Here is a 26,461-nt window from a genome sequence, read left to right on the forward strand (position 1 = left end):
AATAATCAACAGGGGGAGGTATCTCGTTTTATTTAAATACAAAATAAATCCTTGAAGCATTAAACAATTAAAAGAAAAAGATAAAACGTAAAGTAGAATAGGCATGATTAAATTTGACTGATATTGACATGAATGTGAACTTTCTCAACAAAAGGATTAAAGACCATAATGAAGAGACTGCTATTCCATATTAAAATGAAACACTGGGCATCTCCATAAGTAAATAAACCAGGGGAAATATCCACCACAGAAGAGCATGGAGGGGGGAGACATCTTTATAACAGAAGGGTCTACACAAATCTAGAAGAATGCATTGATAATTAACCCAAGCGAAAAAAATGGGGAAAAAAGGAAAATGAAGATCCCATCAATAATTTTTTAAAAAGGAAATTAAAACAGTGAGACAAAAATTTTTAAATGCTAAATTTGCAAGGCTCAGTTTAGCATCTAACATTGGTGAAGAGTATGGGCGGCAGGCATTCCTGCCAGGAGCTTAAACTGGAGTTTTCTGGAAAGCAATTTGGCAATATTTACCTAGGATTGAAAATATGCACACTTTAAAAATTCTTAGTATTCCATACTTTCAACTTTTAAGAAGTTAACCCAAAGAAATAGAGTAGCAACAGTACACAACGATTTTAATGGCAAAAAAATTGTAAAAATGCTCAAATTTAGCAGTTACATAATTTTAATCATTTCATTAAAGACCATATTCCAGATGATAAAAATATAATGTAACAGACCAAAAAAAATCACAATGTGATGCTAAGGGGGGAAAATGAGGATAAAATGTGTATATAATATAATATCCATTTTATTTTTAAAAATATATATAGATATACATCTAAGTTTAGGGTAGAAAAAGACCTCAGGAAATTACAACAAAATATTAACAACAGTTCCCTCTAGACTGATTGACTAAAGATGATTTTTATTTTCCTTTTTACCTAACCATAGTTTCAGATTTTCCCCTAATAACCACGTATTACTATTATAATTTGAAAAAAGCAATAAGTGCAATAATTACAGGATAAGGTGGCAGGCAAATTTGTCCCTAATTAAAGGTTCATTGTTCATTAAAGTGGCAGGTTATCTCTGAAGAGGTCAAATATATGAAATGGTTATACTGCCATACGGACACATTATTGTTGAATCCAATTCCCAGAACTACCTGAACCCTCTCTTAGAGGACCCATATATGGGAGGCAATGGGCTCTCCGGGGAGCATAGTAACTAGAAGGTAGGAAAGCTTTGCTTAGATCGGAATCTTGACCAAGATCTTAGAACCCTCTGCACTTTCATTTCTTTAATGTACATATATAGAAAAACCACCATGTGCCAGGTCCCATGGACCCACATGAACACCGCTCTTGCTTTCATGGAGTTTACAGCTTTCCTTTCCAAAATTTTACTTTAAAGCAAGCACAACCCCTGTTTTGCCCTTTTGGCATGGGTGAGTATGATTTGATAACAAATTCTGTTCCAGTAAAAGAATCAGATTCATTTTACAGCAATAGTTTTAAAGTGTGTCTAAAATCCACTCTCCCCAAAAGCTGAGAACTTACCATTATGGCTTTTTTTATTTATTTTTTAAATATTTTATTTATTTATTTGACAGAGAGAGACACAGCGAGAGCAGAACACAAGCAGGGGGAGTGGGAGAGGGAGAAGCAGGCCCCCTGCCGAGCAGGGAGCCCGATGTGGGGCTCGATCCCAGGAGCCTGGGATCATGACCTGAGCCAAAGGCAGAGGCTTAACGACTGAGCCACCCAGGCGCCCCTACCATTATGGCTTTTAAACATATAGATTTGCTAGAATCTATAGAAAGCATTCATATTTTCACCCTTCAGAGACCACCACCAACTTGTTCTGCCAATTAAACCTCTCAAAGCCCTCAAGATAGCCTTCACGAGACAAGAGAAACGTGCTCCACAGTTTTTACAAGTATTTTTGGAGAAAGTGCAACCACAATGGAAAGCTCACTGCATGAGAAGAAGAGGGAGCTCACTAACTTCCAGAGAGAAAAGATGGTGGCTTCAAACACACAAAATTCAAAACCAATCAGCAGAGCCTGATGCAAAGGGGGGTGCTTATCAAGAATGTGCACATCACCTATTTTCGCAGAATGAAGTGACCTCAAAAAGCAGTTGCCCATTTGCTAATTCAGAGCACCCAGCTCCCAAGAGCTCTGCACCATCAGCAGGAATTGGAAAGATTTCTTCAACAGCTCAAGGTGATTGCAGAGCCATGAACCCCGCCTGGAAGAATCCAGTATCACCATCTATTTAGTTACAAACACAGGTGTTTCCAAAGATGATATAGAAGGTCTTTCTGCTAAGAAAAAAGGAAGGAAGGAAAGAAAATAAAGAAGAAAAAAGAAAAAAAAACCTAAAAAGTTACACCCAGGGATTTGAGGGTTTTTTCCCCAATTTTTACTGTTAAGAGAACCCCCCCAAAAAACTACGGCCGAGAGCCCTGTTGTTCCCCCACTGGATGGGCAGTTAGGAAAGACAAAACAAAAAGTTGTCTCCTATTTATGACCTCTAGAAAGAGTGCCCCGGAAGACAGGTTGTTGCACCAGTATATCAATTAGCCATACCAGGTAAAACCACATGTGCTCCAAATGGACCCAACAAGAACCCGGGAGAAGGGAGGCAACAGTGCCTTAATGCACCCCTAGCTGACAACACAGCCCAGCATCTCCAAAGAACAGTTACTGGGTTATACAATGGAAGCTGGACATTAGGATTTCCACCCAGAAATATTTGTGTTAGTCCTCATGAAGTCCCAGATCACGTATCACTAGATATCCTGCCGCAACTTCTTAGGCACCTGGATTTGGGGGTGGGGGGAGATGAGAGGGGAAGGGAATCTATTCACCACAGATGAAATGATTCTGAGACCAGAATTAGTCAACTCAAATCAAGACCACGTGAGTGGCCAAAACATCATCCCTTTAAGCTGAAAGCTTTTTGTATTTCTGAAAATGTTATGACTTTTATGACAAAATAGACCAGAATTTTCAAATTTTCAAATTTATTCAAAGGAGGAATAAAAGAGCACAGGAACATTTGGACTTGAGACACTTTTGCTGATCTACACTTTTATTTAACGAAAAGGGTTTGTTGGGAAAACGTGAAGTCTAACATTCCATCATCTTCTTGATTACTTTGGATCTTTATCCCTTGTTGCAGGAATCCTAAATATTCCCTCTTCTTTTATATGCACAAAGTGTAATTTGTACCTGAGTAGGTTTTTTAAAAAATAAATAAATAAATAAACGTTAAACTGTGAAGGAAACAATTGGCGTTGTTGAAATGGGTATGTACCCTGGCTAACTCACTGTTCGGTGGATTACATTCATATATATGCCATAAAGCTAAGAAAGAACCCAAAATTTAGCCTGTGCACTTACTTCTGGGCTGATTAAACTGAATGAAGTTCTTTTAACTTATCGCCTTCATACAGATACAGCCTATCCAAACAAAAGATCTCAAGAATTCTTTTGAAAGAGCCCAAACAAGAGCCTAAACTTGCAAAGCTATTTTTCAGAGCTCACTAGTACAACAACAGGAAGTAGAACTTCTGGGATGGGGATTTTGCTATTTATTTTTTCTTTCAATGGCTGCTTTTAGCGGAGGGGGGGAGAGAGGGGAGGAGGGGGGAGGGAGAGGGGGAGGGAGAGGGAGAGGGAGAGGGAGAGGGAGAGGGAGAGGGAGAGGGAGAGTCTACAGGCATTACAAATCCTGGAAGCTATGAATCAGGAAGTGGGAACTGGCTGATGCTAAAATGGCCAGCCTGAAAATCCTGGCTCTTTTATGTAGTCAAGTCTCCAAGGCCAGGAATTTCAGAAATCTTAGGCATTTTGTATTATTTTCTGAATCTTAAAAGAGCTGAGACTTGAGAGAGAAAGGCCAGAGAAAATTAACCAGTAAGTAAGCCCCTAGCCTCTGGCTTCATGCCCCAACCACCAGGCATACCTTGCCCCCATAATTAAAGGCTCAGTGGGAACTCGCTGTCTATAAATGGGGTTTTGTTTAAGATGCTGCTAAGTGAGGGGTGGGAGGGGGCTTGAGGCTGGTGATTTTGCACAGACAGAGCCTGCCCCCGCGCTTCAGCCTCCTCAGTCCTGCCCCGTGTTGAACCTTCGGAAGACTCACAACGCTGAACAGTTCCCGTCTCAAAACAGCCACCAGTTGATTACGAATAATGGTCACTTTTGTTTTCGGGAGAGACGCTACCTGGATAGATCCTGCTAAATCTGAGTAACAACCAAAGGTCCGTGGAGCAAAACTACATGAATGCGTGCAGCCATGCAGATTCGAGGGGATGCTGCTCTCATTTTAGATCACCTGTTTCAAACGGAGCTCGCTTTCTACAAAGACCACATTTGCATCAACCTGAGACACCCAACAAATGTCTGCACAGGAGTTTATTATGCTGATCAAGGGAAAAGCGAGTACTGTCATCCTTCTTCCAAAAGTAATAGCAACTAAATTCAGAAACTTATTCCTGTTCCAAAGTCCTAACAATCTGAATACCAGAAAGCTACCAGAGCTTGTAAAATATTCCCAATTATTTTCTCTAGATATCAAACATACCACCTCTACTAGCAAATTATATTAGATGACAGGTTTCTAAAAATGTTCATCTAGGTGGAAAGCAAAGGAAAAAAAGAAGGAAATAAAGTCATTTCTACTTGCTCCTGTCAGATATGATCATTTGGGAGGGCTTTTTTTTTTTTTATCCAGGCATCCCAGTAAGTGTGCCATAATCAAACAGGAAAATACAAACTGGAACGTGCAGAATGAGGGCTTGCACGGATACACTAGGAAGGGGCCACAGAGGACCCCCCAGACCTCTCATGTCTTCCACCAGATATTCATCACAACGTCCCCTAAAAGACTCTGGGTTATTTCACAAAGACCACTAGCCTCCAGTTTATAATATTTTAATTTAGCATAAATAAGAGAACTAGTCTTTAATAAACTCCTTTTGCCCTCAGGAAACAACCATATCCCTTAGCCTGGCCCCTGAAGACCCCCAAAACCGTTCCAAATTTGCCATCAGCCCCAGCCCCTCCCCCACTACTACCTCGATAAACCTTCTTCTCCCGTCTTTTTCTTCAAGCCCCACGACACAGTGTGATAGTCCTGACCTCAGCCCAGCCCCACAGGTAAGAATATCGTTCTGGTCCGGTCCTCTAAGCACCTCTTCCATGAAGTCTCCAGGATCCCTCTGGGCATTACGATCTCGTCCTCAACTTCCACAGCCCTTCCCCAGCCTGCTCGTTCTGTTCTCATTCATAAAAGTGTCCTCATCCCAGCAAGCACGCGCTCCTTGCCCTCTCAACCACACCATGAGCTCTTTTTGAGGCAGGGGCTGCATTGTGCATCCCTGTCTACCTCCAGCAGGTCCCTGAATATCCAGGCTCTCCAACCTGTCTCTCTCTTCAGCTCCTACAAAACCAGATTCTCCCTATCTAGCTCAACTTAGCATCCCTTGGGCCCCTGACCTGCCCCTCTACCTTGTCTGCTCTGCAGCACAAGCAACACCAAATCCTTCTCCTCTCTTGCCCATGGCAGGCGAGTCCAAGTAGTATCATCAGCGCATGCTCTCACGAGCACCCTGGGCAGTACCAGTGGACATGCCCCACCACCCCTGCCAGGAGCCAGAGCACCCCTCTCTGCCCAGTGCAGCTTCCTCACCAGGCCGCCAACCTCCAGGCCCCACTCAGGGCACAGAGCTGGGACACCCAGGCGGCCGCACTGCCTGGGCAGATGCCCTGAAGTCTGTACGCCTCCCTGGCAGGGCTGCTGAGAGAACTAAGGAAAGGTGGGTATGAGTGCCTCCCACTGCCCTCAGGGGAGTCGGGGTGGAGTTCCCAGAGCCAACAAAAGTGGGGGGGGGGGTCCTGGAGTTCCTGCTGCTATCGCACTCGCTGCCCCCACATCTCGCTCCACCCACACACCTCTCCCTCAAACTTTCTCTCTGAGCTGAGAAGACTCCACAGCACCAGCCACTCACACGTGACCCTCAGGCAACTTCCCGACCCAGACGAGGAAAAGATGGCAAATCAGACCTGTATTCAGAGCCCAGGGAGGTTAAAAAAAAGGATCATGAATTCCTCACAGTTAACTGACACACATTCACTGAATATTCAAACAATAGTGGAAGTGAAGTTCAGGGAGGAAAGAGGAGGGGAAAACCTCACATGGGCTTAGAGGCCCTTCATTTGATCCTGTCTTGTTTTCAGGCAGAGGAGGCTCCCAGAAGCACATTCAACACACCTTGCAGGTTCCAGGTCAGCAGGTAAAAGGGGCTAAAGCCGTCCTAAGGAAGCCCAGCCTGTCGGCAGCAACCCGCACGCAGGGATCCTCGCAGGCAGAAGCCTTAAGACTGTCTTTATCCGTCTCTAAACTGCTTGCAGGATTAACAAGAAGGCTTGATCGATACTGATTTTACCGTCATGGGAGTGACTCACCATTAAATCCTACCCAGCTTAAAACTCAGCTGTGAACAGAAACAAAACAACATAATAGCAGGGTCTGATTTAAAATAGCAAGTATGACTTGTAAACAGTTAATGCTTATAAACAATTAACAATCACCACCCCAGCCTTCTGCATTTGCCGTGAAAGGAAGTACCAAGCAAGCACGCTGAAGCGGGCTACAGTCCTCCATGGACCCCCTCCCCGCCCAACCCACTATGCTGGAGTCGGGTTTACAAAATAGACCCTGGGGAAGTCGAGATGAGTGCCTTTGAACTGAATTCCATACATCCAATAGGTGTGTGCTCACCAAGGAACTGGCTTTCAAAAACTCAAAGTTAAGCTGTTCTGGAGTGTAATTCTCCTCTATGCAGCTACTGCAGAGTTTAAAAGCAGCAGCTTCTTTGTCCAAAAATGGGGGAAATGGGGTCATTTCCTGTGAGATTTCCCAGTAATTGTATTCCTCTCAAGCAGCATTCACTTTAAGAAAAGCAACGGGCTACACAGAAGACAAACTATACATTGCAAGCACTTGACCGGAGCATCAGAAGGCAAATGTGCTTAGTGCCATTTTTGAAAACATGCACTTTTAGGTACTGGACTCCACTGAATGGTTCAAAATTAATCTGTAATTAACTCTCAAAATTGGCCAAGAATTTATACATAAACAGAGTCCTGCTCTTGAGAAGCCTTAGCTACAGCTCATTCCTCCGCCATTATGCTAAAGCCCTAAACCTGAACGGGATGGTAGCAGATGGTGGTGGGGCCTTGGTGAGGTGATGAGGTTTAGATGAAGTCATGAGGATGGGCCCTTATGATGGGGTGAGTGTCCTTAGAAGAAGAGACAGAGACCAGAACTCTCTAACTCCCTCCCCCGACCTCCCTTACTCTCTACCACATGACAGTACAACAAAATGGCCACTTGTACACCAGGAAGTGGGCCCTCATCAGACAGGGCATCTGCCAGCGCCTTGCTCTTAAACTTCCAGCCTCCAGAACTGTGAGAAATAAATGTCTGTTTTCTAAGCCATCCAGTCTGTGGTCATTTATGAGAGCAGCCCAAGCTGACACAGACATCCCCAGAGCTCTGTAAGAGCACGTCGCCAACCTGGGAAAAAGACAGACAGACACACACACACACACACACACACACACACACACACACACACACACCCCTTGTCATGTGACAACACTGCCCACTCAAGGAAAGAGTGGTCACTTGGGCTTCTCACGCTTGCTTCCGAGATGCAGGGAAAATGCCAGTCCAACGTCCGGACCTGGATGAGCTGCGGCAGCCAGATTCCTCCCTCCCACAGGGCCCAGACCAAGAGGCTGCTACTCTGAATGGGGTGGAGAAAACTCTTTTTGCAGCCAGACAAGCTCGGCTACCTCCCAGTCTTGCTGGAATGGAGCAGGTCCAGGCCTGAGCCCTGACTCCTGGTTAAACTAGAGGGTGACAACTCAGTACAAAGAACCAGCCCCAAGACCATCTGCTGGAATGGTGGACAGACGGACAGACCCGGCCTTTGACATGCACCACACGCCCTGTGCCACTCAGTGACACGCCCCTTGAAGCCTCAGTTTCTCCCTCTATAAGGCAAAGGCTATGGCTCTTCTTTTGAGATGCTCCCATTTTTGCCTACAGAGGTCAACCCCTTTCCTTTGGGGCTCCCTATGTAATGGGGGAGTCAGTGCGCAACAAAAAAAAAAAATGAGTTGTGAAAACAAATGAAAAACTTCCAGTGTAATCAGGGAGGGAACCAAATATCTAAACAAATCTCTCTTTTGGAAAAATAAGGAAATGAAAAGCAATTACACATCACATGGCTGATTAGTAACAAACTTCATTTGTGACTACATGGCACGGAAGTCTGACTCCTGACTTACTTTCCCTGAAAGGAAAACAGTATCTGCGATACTCTCTCATTATGGAAAACAAACCCATCCCCAGTGATTCAGCCCAAATCGACATTTTTTTTTTTTTTTTTTTGGTGACCTCACAGGTCCTCTACTGTGCTCCCATAACACCTTCAACAGCTCCAGCTTGCCCCTTCCCCCATGGCCACCCTGGGCAGGCGTTGGTCTTCTCAAATCTGTCCCCCATCCCCCAACACAGTCTCACATGGTATATGCTTGCAGTTGAATCAATCAATCAATAAGGTATTTTTTTCTATTGTAGTAAAATAAATACAACATAAAATTTGCCATTTTTAAGTGCACGATTCAGCGCCTGAAAGTACATTCACACCATTGCATGACCACCACCACCACCATCCACCATGGAACGCTTCATCCTGCAAAACTAAAACTCTAAACTGATCAGAATCTAAGCTCCCTTTTGCCGCTCCCCCCGGTCCCTGGCAACCACCATTCTACTCTCTGTCTCTATAAATCTGACGACTCTAGGCACCTCATATGAGTGGAATGATACAGTATTCGGTTTTTCATGATTAGCTTATTTCACTTAGCAGGATGTCCTCAAGCTTCATCCAAGCTGTAGCCTGTGTCTGAATCTCCTTCCTTTTTAGGGCTGCATAATATTCCATTGTGTGTATACACCACATTCTGTTTAACCACTCAAGCGACGGACACTTGGGTTCCTTCCACCTTTTGGCCATTGCAAACTGTTATTTGCTGCTATGAACATGGGTATGCAACTACTTATTCAGCTCCATGCTTTCAATTCTTGGGGGTATATACTAAAGTAAGGTTGCTGGATAAGACTGCTATTCTACATTTAATTTTTTTAAAGATTTTATTTATTCATTTGAGACAGAGAGATACAGAAAAAGCATGAGCAGGGGAGAGGCAGAGGGAGAGGGAGAAGCAGGCTCCCCACTGAGCCAGGAGCCAGATGTGGGGCTTGATCCCAGGATCCTGGGATCATGACCCGAGCCGAAGGCAGACACTTAATGACTGAGCCATCCAGGTGCCCTCTACATTTACTTTTTTGAGGAACTGCCATACTGTTTTCCACAGTGACTACAGCATTTACTCTCCCAGCAGCAATGCAGAAGCGTTCCAATTTCTTCACATCCTTGCCAACACTTGTTATTTTCAATTTTTTGATAATCGCCGCCCAAATGAGTGTGAAATGGTATCTCATTGTGGCTTTGATTTGCATTTCCCTAATGACAGAGTAATGTGGAGCATCTTTTTTATGTGCTTCTAAGAAATAAGTTTTAAACCAAAGGAATTAACTCCTCCTCAGAGAGCTTTTTTCACAAAAGAAAAGCACCATCACTTACTTTGAATTAAGTTGATTAAGTAGTTCGGATTCAAAATAACATTTCCCTTGGAAACATCACCATAGGTGATGGCCCCCCAGCAAGACCACCCAAGCCTACCTAATGAACTTTTGAAAGAAGACTATGCCTGAATCTCAATCCTGGGAAGTGAAGACCCTATATAACCCAAGGTTGCAGAGCAAGAGGGCAGTTCCTTCTTGCTGTCCCAGAGGAAGGCTCTCCAGCAAAACATTTACTAACCAGGTGACATTTCTTTTCTTTTTTCTTTTTTTTTTTTTAGGAGAGAAAGTACGAGCAAGTGAGCAGGGGGAGGGGCAGAGGGGGAGAGAGAATCTTAAGCAGACTCTATGCCCAGTTGGAGCCCAACACAGGGCTTGATCTCACCACCCTGAGATCATGACCTGAGCTGAAATCAAGAGTCTGACGCTTAACCGGCTGAGCCACCCAGGCGCCCCACCAGGTGCCATTTCTGCGCTAGCTTCCCACCCCCTGACTAAAGCCTTCTCTGGCAGTCCCTGGCCCCAGACTCTGGGGACTCCCATCTCTGCAAGCAGGCTTCAACCAATAAGGGGCACAGATTCTCAATTTTCCCCACTTTCAATCTAAAATATTTTAGTTTTTCTGGATACATACATTCGTGTTTTTCAGACCCTGCGCCCTTAATTTTGCCTGGGGATAGCACTCTCAGCCCCAACTACTCATGCCTTTGACCAGGCAGATCTGGTTCTTCCCTAGAAGGCCACTTGACCCCTAATTACCTGGCTGTCTCTGAGGCAGGACGAGTGCTGGGAAGTACACTGTTCACACTACCATGTGAATGACTCATTTCTGTCATTTGGCCTGACACATGGGCTTTTGGGGGATCCAAACAATCCCTCTCCTAGAGGAAAATGTTTCATGCCCTTCGACAGAGGCAGAGGGGGTATTAGGAAGAGAAACTCAAGGGAAGGAGGCGCACTTCCCAGAGACAGAGAAGCTGGATAGAACACTTCTGAAACGCCTCTAGGTATAACAAAGCTAGAGAATCTTGATGTGAAGGTCAGAAAAGGCAAATGTCATAAGAGCAAAACACAGGAATCATATACAACCAGGAGGGCATCAGTTTTAAGTAAACAACTTCTAATGTATAAATCTTCCATCCTTCATGACAATGACAGCTAACCCCTAATGTTCATGGCAGACACTCCGTTCTAAGGGACTGATGTGTATTCACTCATGAACACATGTAACCATCCTCCGAGATGGGTGTCCTTATCATCTTCCGTTTTACAGATGAGAAAGCTGGGGCAGAGACGGTAAACCAGGTGTCCCAGGAACAGCACAGCTGCAGACTTCTTGTTTGGAGAGGTTCCAAGCTCTATTTCAAATCTCAAAATGGAACCTGGACCATCAGCCACGACTGGGGGAGAAAGCATCTGGAACATGGCAGAAGGCCCGCTTTGCAGATGAAGAAAACACAGACCAGTTGAGGTACGTAGGCTCTACTTGCTCAAACAGGCAGAAGATGATTTAAAATTCAGAATTCACTATCCTGATAGCAGAAAAGTAACGCAAAGTCCCCCGGGGCCACATGATGTCACCCTCCCAGGAAGCCTCCTGCTTTACTGTGTTTTATGTTATTTGTCCAGTGAAAACAGTTTTGGTCCTAGAACAGGCAGCACGAATCTCTGCGCACCAATTGCGCGCTAAGGACTGGCAACTGCTTCTCATCGAGAACTACAATGTGCCCAGTCGAGTTAAAAACATAAATCAATAGGAGTTAAAAAGCACCAGTAGCAAAGCCCAGACCTGGACGCAAAGTTGGCATCCTCTTTCAAACAAATCATTCCTCATTCCTCTCAGCCTGTGCGGTGAGGGTTGGAAATAGCCCTGCAAGATCTGCCAGCACTGCTGGGGGGGAGGGGGGGCAGGTACGGGCTCTTCCCCGACCGTCCCAACCACAGGAAGCCAGGGCCAGGGCCAACTCAGGTCCACCTGACCCAGCTCAGATGGAAACAAGGGTCATCTCTCACCTGGCTTCCCACAGCACCCTTGGTGAGGAACGTGAGAGCGCTCCCCTGGAAAGGTTTTGCTACGAGAGGAAGTCTGGAGGCTGTAGGACTCCCAAGGTTGTAGCACCGGTCCTTGACCTTACCAGGTACCCCTGAGGCCCCTGATGAAGGTAAGTGCTCCTCCACGGGAGCTTTTCTGAAGTCCAGGGCGGCAGTTTCCAAAGGGCTCTGCTACGTCAACTGCCCCACTGGGGACTGCTCCTCAGGGGTCCCCCTCATCCTCACCTTCACTGGTCTCCCAATCCTGACCCCATCAAGATGCCAGAGCAGCCCCCCCAACACCCTTCCACCAGTCCACTCCAGTGCTCAAAAGGCTTCAAAGCTCCCCACTGTCTACCCATCACCGAGTCCCTTCACGGATACACTTGGTTCTATGGCCCGGGTCCCCCCTGCCCAGTGTGCACCTCCACCACAGCTCCCATGGGCCCTGCCCTCCTGGAGCACTGTCCCCTGGAACCCTGAGTCAGACTCCCTAAAGCCTTCTCAAGCTCCTCAGCCGCTCATGAGCCCCTACAGCTCACACACTTCTCCACAGCCTCAGTCAGCTGCCATAATTAAGCACTGAACACATGTGCCTGGGACTGTTCACCAGAATTTGACGGTCCCCAACTGGAGAGTAAGCCCCTTGAGAGAGAAAGCAGCACACGTTTTCCATACGCTCTCAGAGGAGGTGAGGCCATTGCGGGCCTGATGTCAAAAGCAGGGCTTTGTAAACTCCCCACCGCCTACCTTGTACCTCTATTTTTTTTAAAGATTTTATGTATTTGAGAGAGAGCACGAGGGGGTAGAGGGGGAGAAACAGAGGGAGGACAAGCAGACTCTGCACTGAGAGCGGAGCCCAGTGTGGGGCTCAACCCCAGGACCCTGAGATCATGACCTGAGCCGAAGTCAAGAACCGCATGCTTAACTGACTGAGCCACCTAGGCACCCCCGTCCCCTCCTCTTTAGATGGGATATAACCTTGAATGTAAGGATCCACAGGAGCCAGCTGGGTTAACTTAAAGACAACTTCTCTTGTGGCTCAGAGATGCAGCCCGTTAGTGGTTCCAGAGGCTGAGCTGCGGCCTGGACTTCATGAGCTTAAAATTGCACAGGGCATAAGGGAAAGGAGGTCCACCCTTGAGCGGTAATGCCCGGGGCTGGGGCTGGGGCTGGGAAGAGAGCCGGAGCGCAGAAGCCCCTGCGAGGGGCCAGCAGGGCCGCCAAGGCCTATGGAAAGGACACAGATAAAACCAGGTCTTTGTTGGATGCTTTCGACCTGCTGATTCTGCTAGGCATCTCAGCTACATTGGTGCTAATCCTCATATCATCCCAAATAGCCCGAACTACAGATGGGGCCACGGAGGCCCATAGCTCCCTTCCCCAGAAGCCTCCCTGCATCAGAGAGAGGGAGGCAGAGGTGTTTGAGCAGACGGGGCTTCAAAGGCACTGCTCCGCACACGCAAACCCCACTGACACAGGCAGATGAAAGGCAGGTGCTGTACTGGCTTGTCCTGGTGAGTTCACACCCACCCTGTTGAACATTCACATGGCAACTTTACAAGATACTCTTTTACAAGGTATGCTTGAAATTAACATGCCAGGTTCAAATGATTATGTTTACATTTTCTGTAAGAAATATCCCGCCTCACCAGTCTCCTTGGGAGCACGAAGCTGTTAAGGATAATTTCTTAGGTGTTAATTAGTTTCAGGAGTCCTCTTCGCGCCATCCTAGACAAATAAACTTCCAGGGCTGGGGCGGGGGGCAGTCAGGGAGCTGACTCTACCTTCATTGGTTCCACAATGAGGCCAATCAAAGGCCTTCGCCAAAGCCCAAAAGGAAAGGGGGCACTCAAGGGATGAGGGGCCTTTACGATTGGCTACCGTCCCTGTCAGGACCCAAGGCAAAAGCTTACTGGCCTCACCAAGAAATCGATGCAAGAAACAGAAGCAAATGTCTGTTCACAGTATTTCTGCTGGTTCCAACCAGACCTTCCAAAGACCTTCAGCTCTTTCTCCCTTGTATCTTAGGATCTGAAGGCTATAAAGGTCATGAGAAGTGACCTAGGCCTGCCCTGTGATTCAGGAGAGCAAGTGGCCAGCATCCACCTGGCCCCAAGACTCCACCCAGGTCCTCCGCATCAGGCCAGGCCTGGACCACAACACAGCTGAGCCCAGCCTGACCGCCTGCCTTCAGTCAAGCACCCAGTACCACCATGGTTTACATGTGGCCCACTACCAACAACTGGTGGTGATGAATGACTCACTAAATCCTACCTGTAGGGAACTTATGGAACAAGGCCTCCCTCCACAGGGATAGACTCACAAATAGCCTTTCCAGGAGTTTTAAGGTTTCTGTTCACCTCAGTGTGCAGAAAGCCTGATGAAAGAAAGACTTTATTTTATTTTTTTAAGATTTACTTATTTTAAGAGTGAGCAGGAGGGAGAGGGAGAGCCAATCTGAAGCAGACTCCATGCTGAGCGCAGAGCCCAATATGGGGCTTGATCTCACAACCCTGAGATCATGACCTGAGCTGAAACCAAAAGTCGCTCAAATGACTGAGTCATCCAGGCACCCTGAAAGAAGGATTTTAAAGATAATTTTTTTGCTTTCAAGTTCTACATAGTAGTGACTAGGACGGTAAAATGTTTCCAGTGGCAGAGCTATAATGAAAAGATGATGCATTTGTTGTAAAGAGTGCTTCCAAGTGAATGGGAGGGGGAGGGGAGAGGGGATTTACCCCCTAAGAAGTCTTCTGTTTGAGGTCGTCCTATGTGCCAGGCACCGGGCAAGGTACCATCATCCCCCTCCCCAACCACTGGGAGGAACAATATGGGGGCAATGTGCTAACAGAGCTACAGAGTGTCACGGGACCACCCTGCATGCACAATCCAGGCCATCAGAGAGGGTGAAATCGTAGCTAAAGCTTAAAGAAGTTTTCCAGAGGGCAAATTGGTAACATAGTTGTTTTAGGCAGAGGGGCTTTCACCTGCCAAGGCAAAGAGACTTGAATGAGTACAGCCTGTTTGAGAAAGAGCTGAAGTTGTTCAAAACATCTGAGATGATGGCACATTGCAGTCTTCTCTCACACAGCCAAAGAAATGATTTCCAAATTAAAAATAATAAAAAGCAATCACAGGGAAACGAGTCTAAAACTTCCGAGATGTAAAGGGGAATAACCATTATACACTAAGTGTCATTGCAGCTAAGGAAGTGAGAAAGCAGATTCTCAAAATACCAAAAAAGCATGAAACCAAATACAGAAAAACACCTAACAAACTGCATCTGATGTGAGACGTAACACCAGTAACTGAAGTGTCCATTCTCCATTAGGAGCTCTGACTGGCGAACATGCTAACTACATAAAATTGCCCAAGGCAACACCTATAAGAATGAAAAAGTGTTACCACATATTTCAGTACAGCAATGGGAAGTAAATCTTGCTTTATTTTTCAGAATGACTTAGTAGGGTTTATTTTTTTTAATCTCTAATCTCAAAAGAAATATTTTAGAACCTTTTTATTTATTAAAGTCCTGTAGAAACATCTTCCACTCTGAATTGTGAAAGGTACGCTAGATACAACAATTCTGCCAAAATTGTTTACAACGGTTAGGAAGACCCTAATTGTAGCTAATTCTTAAAGGAGTTGGCTGACACAGTACAGCAATCTTAATCCAAAACCAATGGTTTCTACAGAAGCCTGCAGTCCCCACATTTTCCTGCAATTGGTTCCCAGGAACGAAGCCAGAAGGAAAAATCTAAGGGTCCGGGGAGTGTGGTGGTGGGGGGGGGGTGTCGGGAGGGAGGAGGAGATTGCTATCTCCATCCTTGGGGCACCCGCTCAGTTAAATCAGTACCAAACAGGCTGAATTTCTTTTCTGGCCACTAGGTGTCGCCTATGCATTAGTGAGGTGGGCAAAGCACACACTGGACACTTCAACGGCACTGGCAGAAATGGGTAACTGGAAGAATTAGGGGAGAAGGCACAATGAACAGATCTCTGAAGTCAAAGGTGAACTATAGGGGTTTACCACTGTTTGCTGAAAAAAGGTAAAATCATACTACTGAGCTTTAACAAGCCAAATGCATCTTGTTAAGCACTTTAACAAAATTTTTATTGTGGAACATTTATTATAGGTCAGGCTTTATATCCATCACATGTCAGTGACAAGGGCAGTCAAATATCTAGTGTGTCCTATATTTCTGGCACTATCCAAACAACACCTCTGTTCAAGAATGTCACATCCATAAGAGCAATAACAAGCTGAAGTCTGAGGGGCTTAGTATATGTTAGCCTCTGTTCTAAGCACTTGCGTATGTCACTTAATTTTTATAAAAAATGTAGTAAGTAGGTTCTACTAAAATGACAGTTTCACAGACAAGGAAACTGAGACACAGGAAGATTAAGTAATTTGCCTGAGATCTTAGCGACTGAGGAGCTGAGATTCAAAGCAGGCTCTTTGGCTCCACTGCTCTTTACAGCCTCATAAAATGACAACAGCTCAGGTACAAGACAAAACAAACCACCACTGTTAACCAGCACAGTAGTGGTTATGAACTCAAAAGGAGTAAGGGGGAAGTTAGGTCTATAGAAGTTAGAGTAATCTGAAAAGCTTCATGAAGGAAGGGGAATCCGAATTAGAAATGGAAGGATGTCATCTCAGATCTATTAAAACCACAGAAAGGTATTGGGGGAAATTAATTCCACCTTTAGATAGCTACCATCTGTGGAGCACCAGGGTGGTTCAGTGCATTAAGCGTCTGCCTTCGGCTCAGGTCATGATCCCGGGGTCCTGGGATCAAGCCCCATGTCAAGGTCCCTGGCTCAGCGGGAAGTCTGCTTCTCCCTCTCCCCCTGCCCCTCCCCCCTCTCATGCTCACACGCTCTTTCTCAAATAAAAAATCTTTACATAGCTAACATCCTGTCCCTACTTTATAGATCTGAAACCTAGAGATTTTTAAAAATAAAAACTCCATTCCCCAATGTTTCTGACTTTAGTTTTCTAAATATATTAGAAAATATTTTTATGTTGTTAATGAGAAAAGGAGAAAACTTCCCAATTACGTGTCTACATTTCTGTTGAGACTCAAAAAAGTTAAATACTTGTTCCGGGGTCAAAGACCTAATTGACAACAAAGAAACCAGAACCAGGTAACTCTTCTGTGCTCTAGAGTAGCACCTCCCACTATTCAGTAAGGGTGGCAGGGGAGCAAAAAGGAAAAACATTCCAGACCATGAACGCAGCAGGAACAAAACCATGGAGACAGGAATGGCATGGCTTATTAACCTCAGAGCTAAAGCATGGGTGTTGAGGAGTGCTGGGAATTAACATAGGATCCCTACAGCAGAGTCTTACTAAGAATGTATCACAGCCCAGTATGAGGAGTCTTGGACTTGATTCTTGGACCACTGTGCAGCACCACAAAATGCACAGGCTGACAATTTGAGGCTGGCCAATCCATCAAACCAGAGAGAGGGCACAAGAGTCAAAGTGGCTCAGAGGCCTGCAGAGCATCTCCTCGGAGAGATGATGCAGGCCTGGCCTGGACCGGGGTGGAGCCGGAATCAGAAGCAAATCTGAATGATTTCAAGGGACTCAGTAAGGTAGAAAGGAAACATTCGCTTAACAGTCTCCCCAGAAAAGAATGGGTTGAAGAACTAAAATTTAAAAATCCCATCCTGATCCAACATTCACTGTTGGAAATCTTATTGAGGTACATGTTAGAAAGAAAATCCCAACTATATCTCCCAAACATGTAAAGCAATTGATATCAAAAGAATTTCCTGTAACCAAACTATACCATAATGTTGTGACCTAACATATGCCGTGAGCTCATTATCTGCAGAAATCAGACAACAGAGCGAAGGAAAGCTGAACAGCAGATCTTCCTCTGTCACTGGTCTCTTTGTTCATTTGTTTTCATTGCAATCTGTGCTTCTCTTTCAAATCCTGAGTCTGTGAGCCTGTGTATTATCCCACAATTACGAGACCCAGGAAAAAAAAGATGGGGAGAATAAATTTAGGACAACACAGATAAATCTGAGCACATCTGATGAAGACTTTACAATCTAAATAAAGCTAATGACTTAAAGAACTGTTTGCCATCTGATAACGCAGATGGTTCATGGACCTCACACCTTGGCTTTCTCTAGGCTTCCTACTTTTTTCCAGGAAGTTATTAAAAGTCACTCAGATACTTCAAATTTGGGGAAAACTGTTATGCATAAACTCATCTCTCCCTAATTATCATCAGACTTCTGTTCCTTAACTATTCACTAAAGCTTTTAACTAAAATTTGCCTAACCCAAATTGGTGCTATCTCATTTACTTAGTCAAATATGTATTTCCAATATCAATTTTAGAGAGACAAACCACCCACTGACTATATTTTTACAGGAGAGGACAAGCTGAAAGTAGGCATCGAAAATATCTCAGGAAAATTTAAAAGTTCTGCTCTATAAAACATTTAAGCTTTAAGGCTGTCAAAATATATTTGTTCTCCCATGTCAAGAGTAATTTAAACAGCAGTATGCATACACCTGAATTACCAAACTGACAAATAATCCCAAAGCCGGTTTAAAGAAAGTTAGTGCCAGGTTAAAAAGAAAGTAGCCATACAAAAGTATACAAGACAGAAACAATAACGTATTTAAAACTGTCAGAATTTGAATGAATGGAATGGAAACACAGACACACAATTTTGCATAGCATTTTTATTATATAATTATTACTGAAGTAGATGCCTGTCTTGTTAAGGGGGCTAAGAGAGTGAGGAGTGAGATAAAAGAATAATGTTTCAACCATCATCCCCTTTCCACTGCCCCCACCCCACCCCCACCGCCAAGACCTTCTGGACCAGGAATAGAATACTGCTAAAGTCTTTAAATATAAATGCTTCTTTAAAAAATCCAGACTATTATAATGTAAGCAATTTAAGGCAGGCATGGCTCTCTCAGCAATATTTGGTGGCACCAGTCATATGCATCCCCATGTGACTAAGCCACCAAACTATTTCAAATAAGAAAGTATGAGCTGCAAGACCATCAGCCACCCTATGTGGGCAAAGTCACTCAGCTCCATGGACGCATCCCCAGCAACCTCCAAAGTAAGCCATCACCAGCACTAACCAAGGAGAGGATAAATATGAAAATAAAGTCAGTCCCCATATCCCTACTTACTTTTCCCAGTCATAAATAACAGCAACAATACACTGTAAAAGTTATGGCAATCGTAGGCATTCATCCATTATAAAAGAAGCTACTTTCTGTTATGTTCCAGTAAGATCTGAATAGCAACCTGTAAGTTTAAAAATTCTTTGTAGTCAGGGCACAAAAAAGAAAGAAAAAAATGAAAGCCTTGCTTACTAGTTTGTTTCTTTAGTGTTCTCAATAAATATAGCAAGTGATTTCTATGGTTTGACTCATACCTTGAAAAATGTATGCAAAATAGTTTATGGTATCAGAATGAATTTTTAAACTTAAAGACCTGAGTCCAATAAGTGTTCAACGTGTATTTACTGAGAAAGCTCATGGAGGGGAAAAAAAAAACTATTTCTCAATTCAATAAATATCAGTATTTCCTTAAGATTTTGAAATGAATCAATTGCATAAGCCATCAGTGAAATTGGCATAACTGAAAAAAAGTAGGGATATCTTCAAAACTGATGTCTGGGACTTTACAACATGAGGAAAATGAACGCTTTCAAAGTCGAAAACAATGTAGTCTTCCAAAGTTCAAAAGTCTCAAAATCAAAGGTATTGTTACCATTGTGAGTCAAAAAAAGGCCATCAAAATTTAACAAAAGAAACAAACTTCATCATGCCAAGGGAATATGTATCTATTGCCGGAACAACCTAACTTGTTTTTCAAGATCTTTTACTAATCATTTTATACCAAACATTTGCCCTTTTCTCAGAACAAATCAGTTTTTACCAATCCTTGGAGGTGGGAGGGGGAGGGGTAATACATCCCTCAAAATTTTAATCTTTCCAAATACTGAAAATCAGTTATGCTCCCCATATGTCAACAAGTCTCAATGTGCACAAACATCAGGACTGTTGCATGTACCACCCCCCCACACCTCGAGTTTAAGCCAAATCATATCTTTACAGGTAACAGGAAAACCTGTTATTTTCAAGGGTTGGGGGGGAGGGTAGGGGTCAGAGTGCTTCATTCATTATTCACTTTGTTGTCTTTAGAGTGTTCAGAATTTTCCTTCAGAACAATCTCAGAGAAATCAAGAAACTATACCCCAAGCATGGGTGCAACCATTATATATTTAGTACAATTCAGAGGGCATCTCTTGGACTCAGATAGCATCTGTCATAGGTTGGCTAAGAAAAGCTGTTCAAAGCAAGTTGGCACAGATACCCCTTTGTATGATTTTTAAATGAGTTGTGAAAACAAATCGAAGTAAATCACAACCCAGAGAGAAACATGGCTTCTACTTTTTAGGATTAAAAAAAAAATTCAAGATTTAATTGCCTCCTCAATCTTCTTACCCCTTCACACCTTTAAAAACAGCAAGTTCTTTTAAATTATAAAGCCTTACAATTTAGAAAGTTTCCTAATAATTTCCAGAAAGCTAAGCAATGCATAAATCCAGAACAGTTCCATCTCCCTTACAACTCAAAACATGCTGTGCAGCCTTCATGGACACACCTGTAACTCCTAAAGTTTTGGCAAAAGGTAACTGCAACACTCCATACTTTTCATCACAATTGTCATAACCAATGTTCTCTCAAAGCAGCGAGGCTGAGCAAAGATGAGTGAATGTGTCCTATGTGTCATGGCCTGCCATGCCACTGCAGTAGGAGGTAGTATGTTAAGGTGGCAAAAATGGTACAACACAGGGCTTGAGAAGATTCAGCAACCCTGGTTTACTTGTAGATTACATGTTTTTAAAGAGCCTTTAAACGGCTGTTTGCTGTCGATTTGAAAACTGCCTATCCTGTGTTGAGGCTAAAAAAGATCTGAATGTCCAAGCAACTTTGTTTCATGAAGGAGTTTATAAAATGCCCCAAGGGCAAAAGCAAAGTCGTCTTTCTTTGTAAGCTTACGCATTGCCTAGCACAGGGTCCAGCTTTCATACAGAAGGTGCCCAATAAGTGCTGGTTGGATTTGGTTGCTTCTCGAAGCACATTTTCACAAAACAAATGAAACCAGATTTAAAAGGAAGCTACTGTCCCTTGGGGGCTCCCCTTGGCAAAACTCTAAGGCAACAAGTGAAAATGATACAGTTGATTTTCATCACAGCCCTGATCTTGCAACAATAAGGACAGGAAACATTTATATTAGTAAACTAAGCCTTAGACAAAGACCAAAAACAAAAGTAAACAACAATTATTCTCTACGTCTTTTCCTATTAAAAGGCCAAGGTAAACCTGGAAAAAGGCATAACTGTTTAAAAACAAAATTGCCTTTGCTCTATTTTTAAATCTTTTGTTCCATGAGAATTTTTAAATTTAAAAAAATTACTGTATGCCTGCAACCACTGCTCTCTCTTACAAAGATTCTGTTTCCTGCTCAGATTCTGGAGCTTTTTAGAAAATAAAATGAGCAACAAAGAAAAACCCACCACATTCAACCTCGGTCTTCACTACCAGAGTAGTTAATATAGGATGTCAAAAAAAAAAAAAAAGTGGAAATTCTTTACCACCTTAAAACAGTACATTATTTCTTTGTTGGAAAACATATGTAAGAAAACTGGAAATACCAAAAAAGCCAGCCAGACCCGGATCCTAAACTTTAATCTTGGAAAAACCAACTTCGTTTCAGATGCAGTGAAGGATTTTACTGTCACAAATCTGACTTTCACTAGCATTTGTGTTTCTTTAATCCAACCCCCTAATCCTTAACTTGAGCTATGCAGAACCAAGATTTTTTTTTTTCCTTCTCCATGTCTCCTGTGGCCTTGAATCCCTGCTGCTGACAGAGCATCAGCCATCGGTTTGTTACACTGCTATAGGGCATGGATCTGAAAAATTCCACAAATAAGAAAGAGACAGACACCAACCTGCTGGACAAATTTACTTAATAATTTTAATCTAATCTCTATGTTCAAAGGAACACAACGCATTCTTGTCGACCTCTGCACATCTCTACCAAAAAACACAACAGGTTTATTGGGATATCGTTCGCATGCCATAAAAGTCACTAATTTAAAGTGTACAATTCAATGGGTTTTAGTGCAGTGTTGTACAACCATCACCACCATCTAATTTTAGAACACTTTCATCACCCCCAAAAGAAACCCCATACCCATTAAGTCACTCCCTGTTCCCGCCTCCCCGCCCCCTACACAACCACTAATCTACTTTCAGTCTCTATGGATTTGCTTATTCTGGACTTCATATAAATGGAATCATACAATATGTGGTCTTTTGTGATTGACGTCTTTCACTTAGCACTTTGTTTTTAAGGTTCTTCCAGTCAACCTTAGCATATTTCTTAAGGTTGGATTTTTCTAATCCTTCTGACAAATCAAACATATAACCTTTTAAACTCCAAATCCTGACCCACACCCCATCCCTACTCAAAAGTACCATTTACTTGCTAGTCCTCTCTACAGTCTAAACTATAATTTGCTATTTAGGTTCTTTCCAAACTTCTTATTCTGTGCTCTTCCTCTGGTAATAAAACACCAACTTCTTTAAACACCAACCTTTCACATACCTATATTTCTCTGACAAGAGGATATAACTGTGCCTGGGGCAGAAAGATGACTGAATCCTTTTAATGAGATGGCCACAATCTGTTTGAAGTGAATATGGATTTTTAAAAAGAAGAGGAGGAAGAAGCAGCCATCAGATGATCTACTACTCATAACTTCCAAGACTCCCTTCTTTAGATGCTCTGTTCACATTATGTTGATACAAAACACACATATCTGCATGACTTCATCTGCCTCAAAAACTTCTAAATCTAAGTTAAAGGTTTAAAAGAAAATCACCCTACTGCTGTAGGTTTCAGTGTTCAAAGAGGAAACACTAATCCTTAAATATGCCAACACAATAGGAACCAACACCATCCCAATTTTTATCACTATCCTAGACAGCCAAAAGAATTACCTATCTCTGATTGGATTCAGTACTTTACTTCTATCAGAGTTAAGTCTTCTACCACCTTTCTGACTAAAAAGCGAACACATGCTAACACTGAGCTTATCATTTTCTCCCGAAAACTTCAGAGCTGTGGGAAGGAGCAGACACTGAATGAGGACTTGGACCAACCAAATGGGGAGTCAAGAGTGCCTTCTGGCCATCCATCAGGTTTTCAGGAACCAACGATTTTCAAGGGATCCTTGAGAAAAAAAACTTTGGTCTCTCAGTAGCATGAAAAATGCCCCTTCTCCTCCTGTTTTCTCAAGAAAGAACTGCCTTTCACAAAGAGCATGTTTTCATGAAGATCGCTCCAAACAAGACGTCCTATTTTAAAATGCCCGACTCCTTCCTCAAGAAGCAAGGCCATCATTGCTGTTGTGAATTTCAGAACTTACTAACGTTAAATAATAAATCTAGAGACACTACACACTTCGGTAGCATGCCATAAAAATTGATTAGCTCTCCTGTGTCTTCTAAACTGTGTTTAGCTTTTAGAGGCTAGAAACCCTCTTCTGCCCACCCCACCCCCCAACCAAACACCATCTGTAATCCTTAGAAGGGAGCCGAAAGCCTTTCGTCCAATCCAGTGAGCTCAAAGTTTAGAAAACAAAGAGCAGGAGAGCTCAGATTTGTGGAAGGTCCGGCCTCAATCTGCGACTTACTCCATGTAGTAAACACTAGTTCTTTATAAAAAAAATCTCCTCTTACTCCATCATGGACTCATTTCTTACAAGACACTTAAGAAGGGTTTGTTTACACAAACAGCCTTTCCGAATCGCCCCTGTGAGGGGGCCAGACCGCCCCCCCCCCGCCGCCTCCCGGTTTCCCCCCCCTCACTCTTCAAGGCTCGGTCGTGATTTTTTCAAAGTTAATTGGCACCACCTGCATACCCTCGGCAAACATTACTCACCAACACGCCCTCACCGTTCCCAGCCCCAGTTCTCCGACTGCATTGAAACTTTCGTCGTGTTCAAATTATCCTACCATCGCGACTATGCTAGGAAACCACGTTTCAATTTTTTGAGTATGGAACCCCCTCCCTCGCCTCCCTCCACACACCGTGGGGCCCTAAGTTCTCCCTCCCTCCCCGCACTTCCCTACCCCTACCCGACGCTATCAAAACAAAAGCTATCAGATTGCAAGCGATAGCGAGCGTGGAGCGATATTGCTTATTAACTTTGCACAAAGGAAGCGCGGGGCGGGTGGGGGGGTAGGTAGTGCCACACAACTCCGGCCACAAAACCAAGGCGAGGGCTCTGCGCTCGCAAAACAAAACACCCTCCCGCCCACCTCCCCCGCTGCCGCAGACCCTGGCGCTCCTTAAACCACGGCGCACGACACCTCTCGCCAGGGCCAGGCGCCTAGGTATCCCCGAGCGGCCGTGTGGCGACAGCTACAGCCCCGCGTTGCGAGCACGTGTGTGGAATTGCACGTCGCCTCGGACCACACACCCACTCCAGCACAGTCGGATGCTGACCGACCACCCCCAGCCCCGCCAGGAGGAGGAGAGGCGTCTACCCGCGAATAGCAACTTGGTTGAAGAAAATCCCAGAACCCTCTGAACTAGTGGCCCAGACTCACTCCCCGGAAAAGCCAGACTGATGCAGAGCCCCCAACCTAGCTGTTTTCCGGGCGGGGGGTGCTAAGCGGGAACGCGCCCCCCAACCCAAGCGGCACAGGGCAGCCGCGGGAAGCCGAAGCCAGGGGCAGGTAACCCGTCGAAGATCGGGTGAAAGTGACGGGAAGGGAAAGGCCAGAATCCCAAAACGCCCGAGGGGCCAAGCACGTTGGCAACCAGAGGCCGCGCTGGGAGGTTTGGAAACGTGTCCTGGGGCTGCGGGGCCTCTCCGCCGGGCGCCTCCCCCTGGAACGCCACGGCCGGTGGGCTCCCCGAGCACCGTGTGTGCCCCAGCAGCAGGGGCCCCGCGCCGCCGCGGGAGCTGTCACCGCCGTCTGCGCGCCGCGCGGGGGCCAGCTTTCTGTGCCGAGTGACCCGCGCACCGGGAGGGGGGTGAGGTGTGGGTGGCGGGGCCCGGGCCGGCGCGAACTTCCCCGACGGAGTCCCAGCGCGGGCACGAGCGCAGCGAAAGACAACCGGCCCGCGGGGCAGGGCTCTCGGGACAGCGAAAGAGAAAGCCCCCGAGGCCCTTCCCGCGCGAGGGTGCGCTGAACCGGGGCCCCGGGGCCGCTCCGGCCTTCTGGCCGAGCCCCTCCGTACCCCGCCCCGCCGCTCCCGAGCCCGGGGGCCCGACAGCTGCGACGGTGGCAACTCGGGTTTCGCAAACAGGGCGCAGCCCCTCGGAGGAAAAGTTCCCGCAGTGGCCGCGGGCGGCGGGCACATACTCACTTTCTCCACTCGTCGGCCAGAGCGAGAGCGCGGCGGAGAAAAACAGGAGCCCCCACAGCGAGGTCGGGGACCCTCCTCCGGAGCCAGACTTCATTCCTTTTATTTGGGACGAAATTCCCCTCTCTCAAAAAAAAAAAAAAAAAAGGAAAAAAAAAGGAAAAGGAAAAGGAAAAAAAAGAAAAAAACGGGAAAGAAAAAGTCTCAAACTCAGTCTTCGCCCCCTCCAAAAACAGGGCGAAGGAAACAATACTCCAAAGGCGGCGCCGGCCAGGGACCCTCCGGGTGCGCGGAGCGGGCGGGCGGCGGCGCGGGGCGGCCCCTCAGCGCCGGCAGCCTCGGCCCAGGGCTCGGCGGAGTCGGGAACCCGAGGCGCGCCGGGGCGGGCTGTCGGCGTCGTCGGCCTCCATTTTCAAACCCAGAGAGGCAGGAGGGGGGGAAAACTGCACAGAAAGGGGGCAAAGCCCAAATTCGTCTCGCCGAGGAAAAACAAACCCGACCCCAGGCAGAGGGGGAGGCTGTCCGACACCCGAGCCTCCGCGGCTGGAGGGCGCGACGCAGTTCGCAAGATTGCCCCGAAGTCCGGGTCGCGGGCGAGGCCGGCCAGGGGCAAAAATGCGAAGTAAAAATGAATGAGCGGCTCCCCCTCCTCCTCCTCCTCCTCCGGGCTCCGCTCGCCGCCGCCTCCTCCCTCAGCGCCTCCGCCGCCGCCGCGAGCTCCTTCCCAAATCCAGAACACACACAAAGCGGCGGGCCGGCCGCGCCGCGCTCAGCACTCCCGCCGCGCCGCCCGGGCTCCGCGCCGGCCCCCGCCCGGCCCCCGCCCGCTGCAGCCGGCTCCGCGCGCGGGGGCTCCGGCTCGCTGAAGGTCAAAGCCGAGGCGCGCAACGCGCCGTGGAGCTCCCCTCGCGCGGGAGGGGCGTGGAGGGCCCAGGGAGCGGGGCCGAGGGTCTGCAAGCGCCGGGCACGGGCGCGCCGGGGACAGGCTCGCTGGCGGCGTCCCTCTCGCTCGCTCGCCTCTCTTGAGTTCGCCTGGTGCGCTCGCTCCTCCTCGGGTTTTTTCCTTTTTTTTTTTTTTTTTCCGCTCAGCGGAGTTAATGCTGGTAAACAAGAGCCTCAGCCTCGCCGCGCCGCTGCCGCCGCCGCTGCCACACACTGGGGGCTCGCGCGCGCGAGCTCTCGGGACCGCGCACACGCGCCCGCGCGCACACTGGAGCGGCCACAGCCGCAGCCGCGGCGCGCG

The 26,461-nt window shown here is 46.0% G+C and overlaps 1 protein-coding gene across 1 annotated transcript in view; it reads right to left on the reverse strand.

Moving 5' to 3' along the window:
* The window catches only part of IGF1R (insulin like growth factor 1 receptor), a 289,241-nt gene extending 263,360 nt beyond the window's left edge, over window positions 1–25,881 (reverse strand). Inside the window, exon 1 of the mRNA XM_028122787.2 lies at window positions 25,222–25,881. Coding sequence (XP_027978588.1) covers window positions 25,222–25,315 — 94 coding nt within the window. The 5' untranslated portion in view covers window positions 25,316–25,881. The remainder of the gene's footprint in view (window positions 1–25,221) is intronic.
* Between the last annotated feature and the right edge of the window lie 580 nt (window positions 25,882–26,461).

The sequence above is a fragment of the Eumetopias jubatus genome, unplaced genomic scaffold (genome assembly GCF_037043125.1).
Source record: "Eumetopias jubatus isolate StellerSeaLion01/CBP00866 unplaced genomic scaffold, mEumJub1_p1.0 scaffold_7, whole genome shotgun sequence".
In the NCBI taxonomy this organism is placed as follows: Eukaryota; Metazoa; Chordata; class Mammalia; order Carnivora; family Otariidae; genus Eumetopias; species Eumetopias jubatus.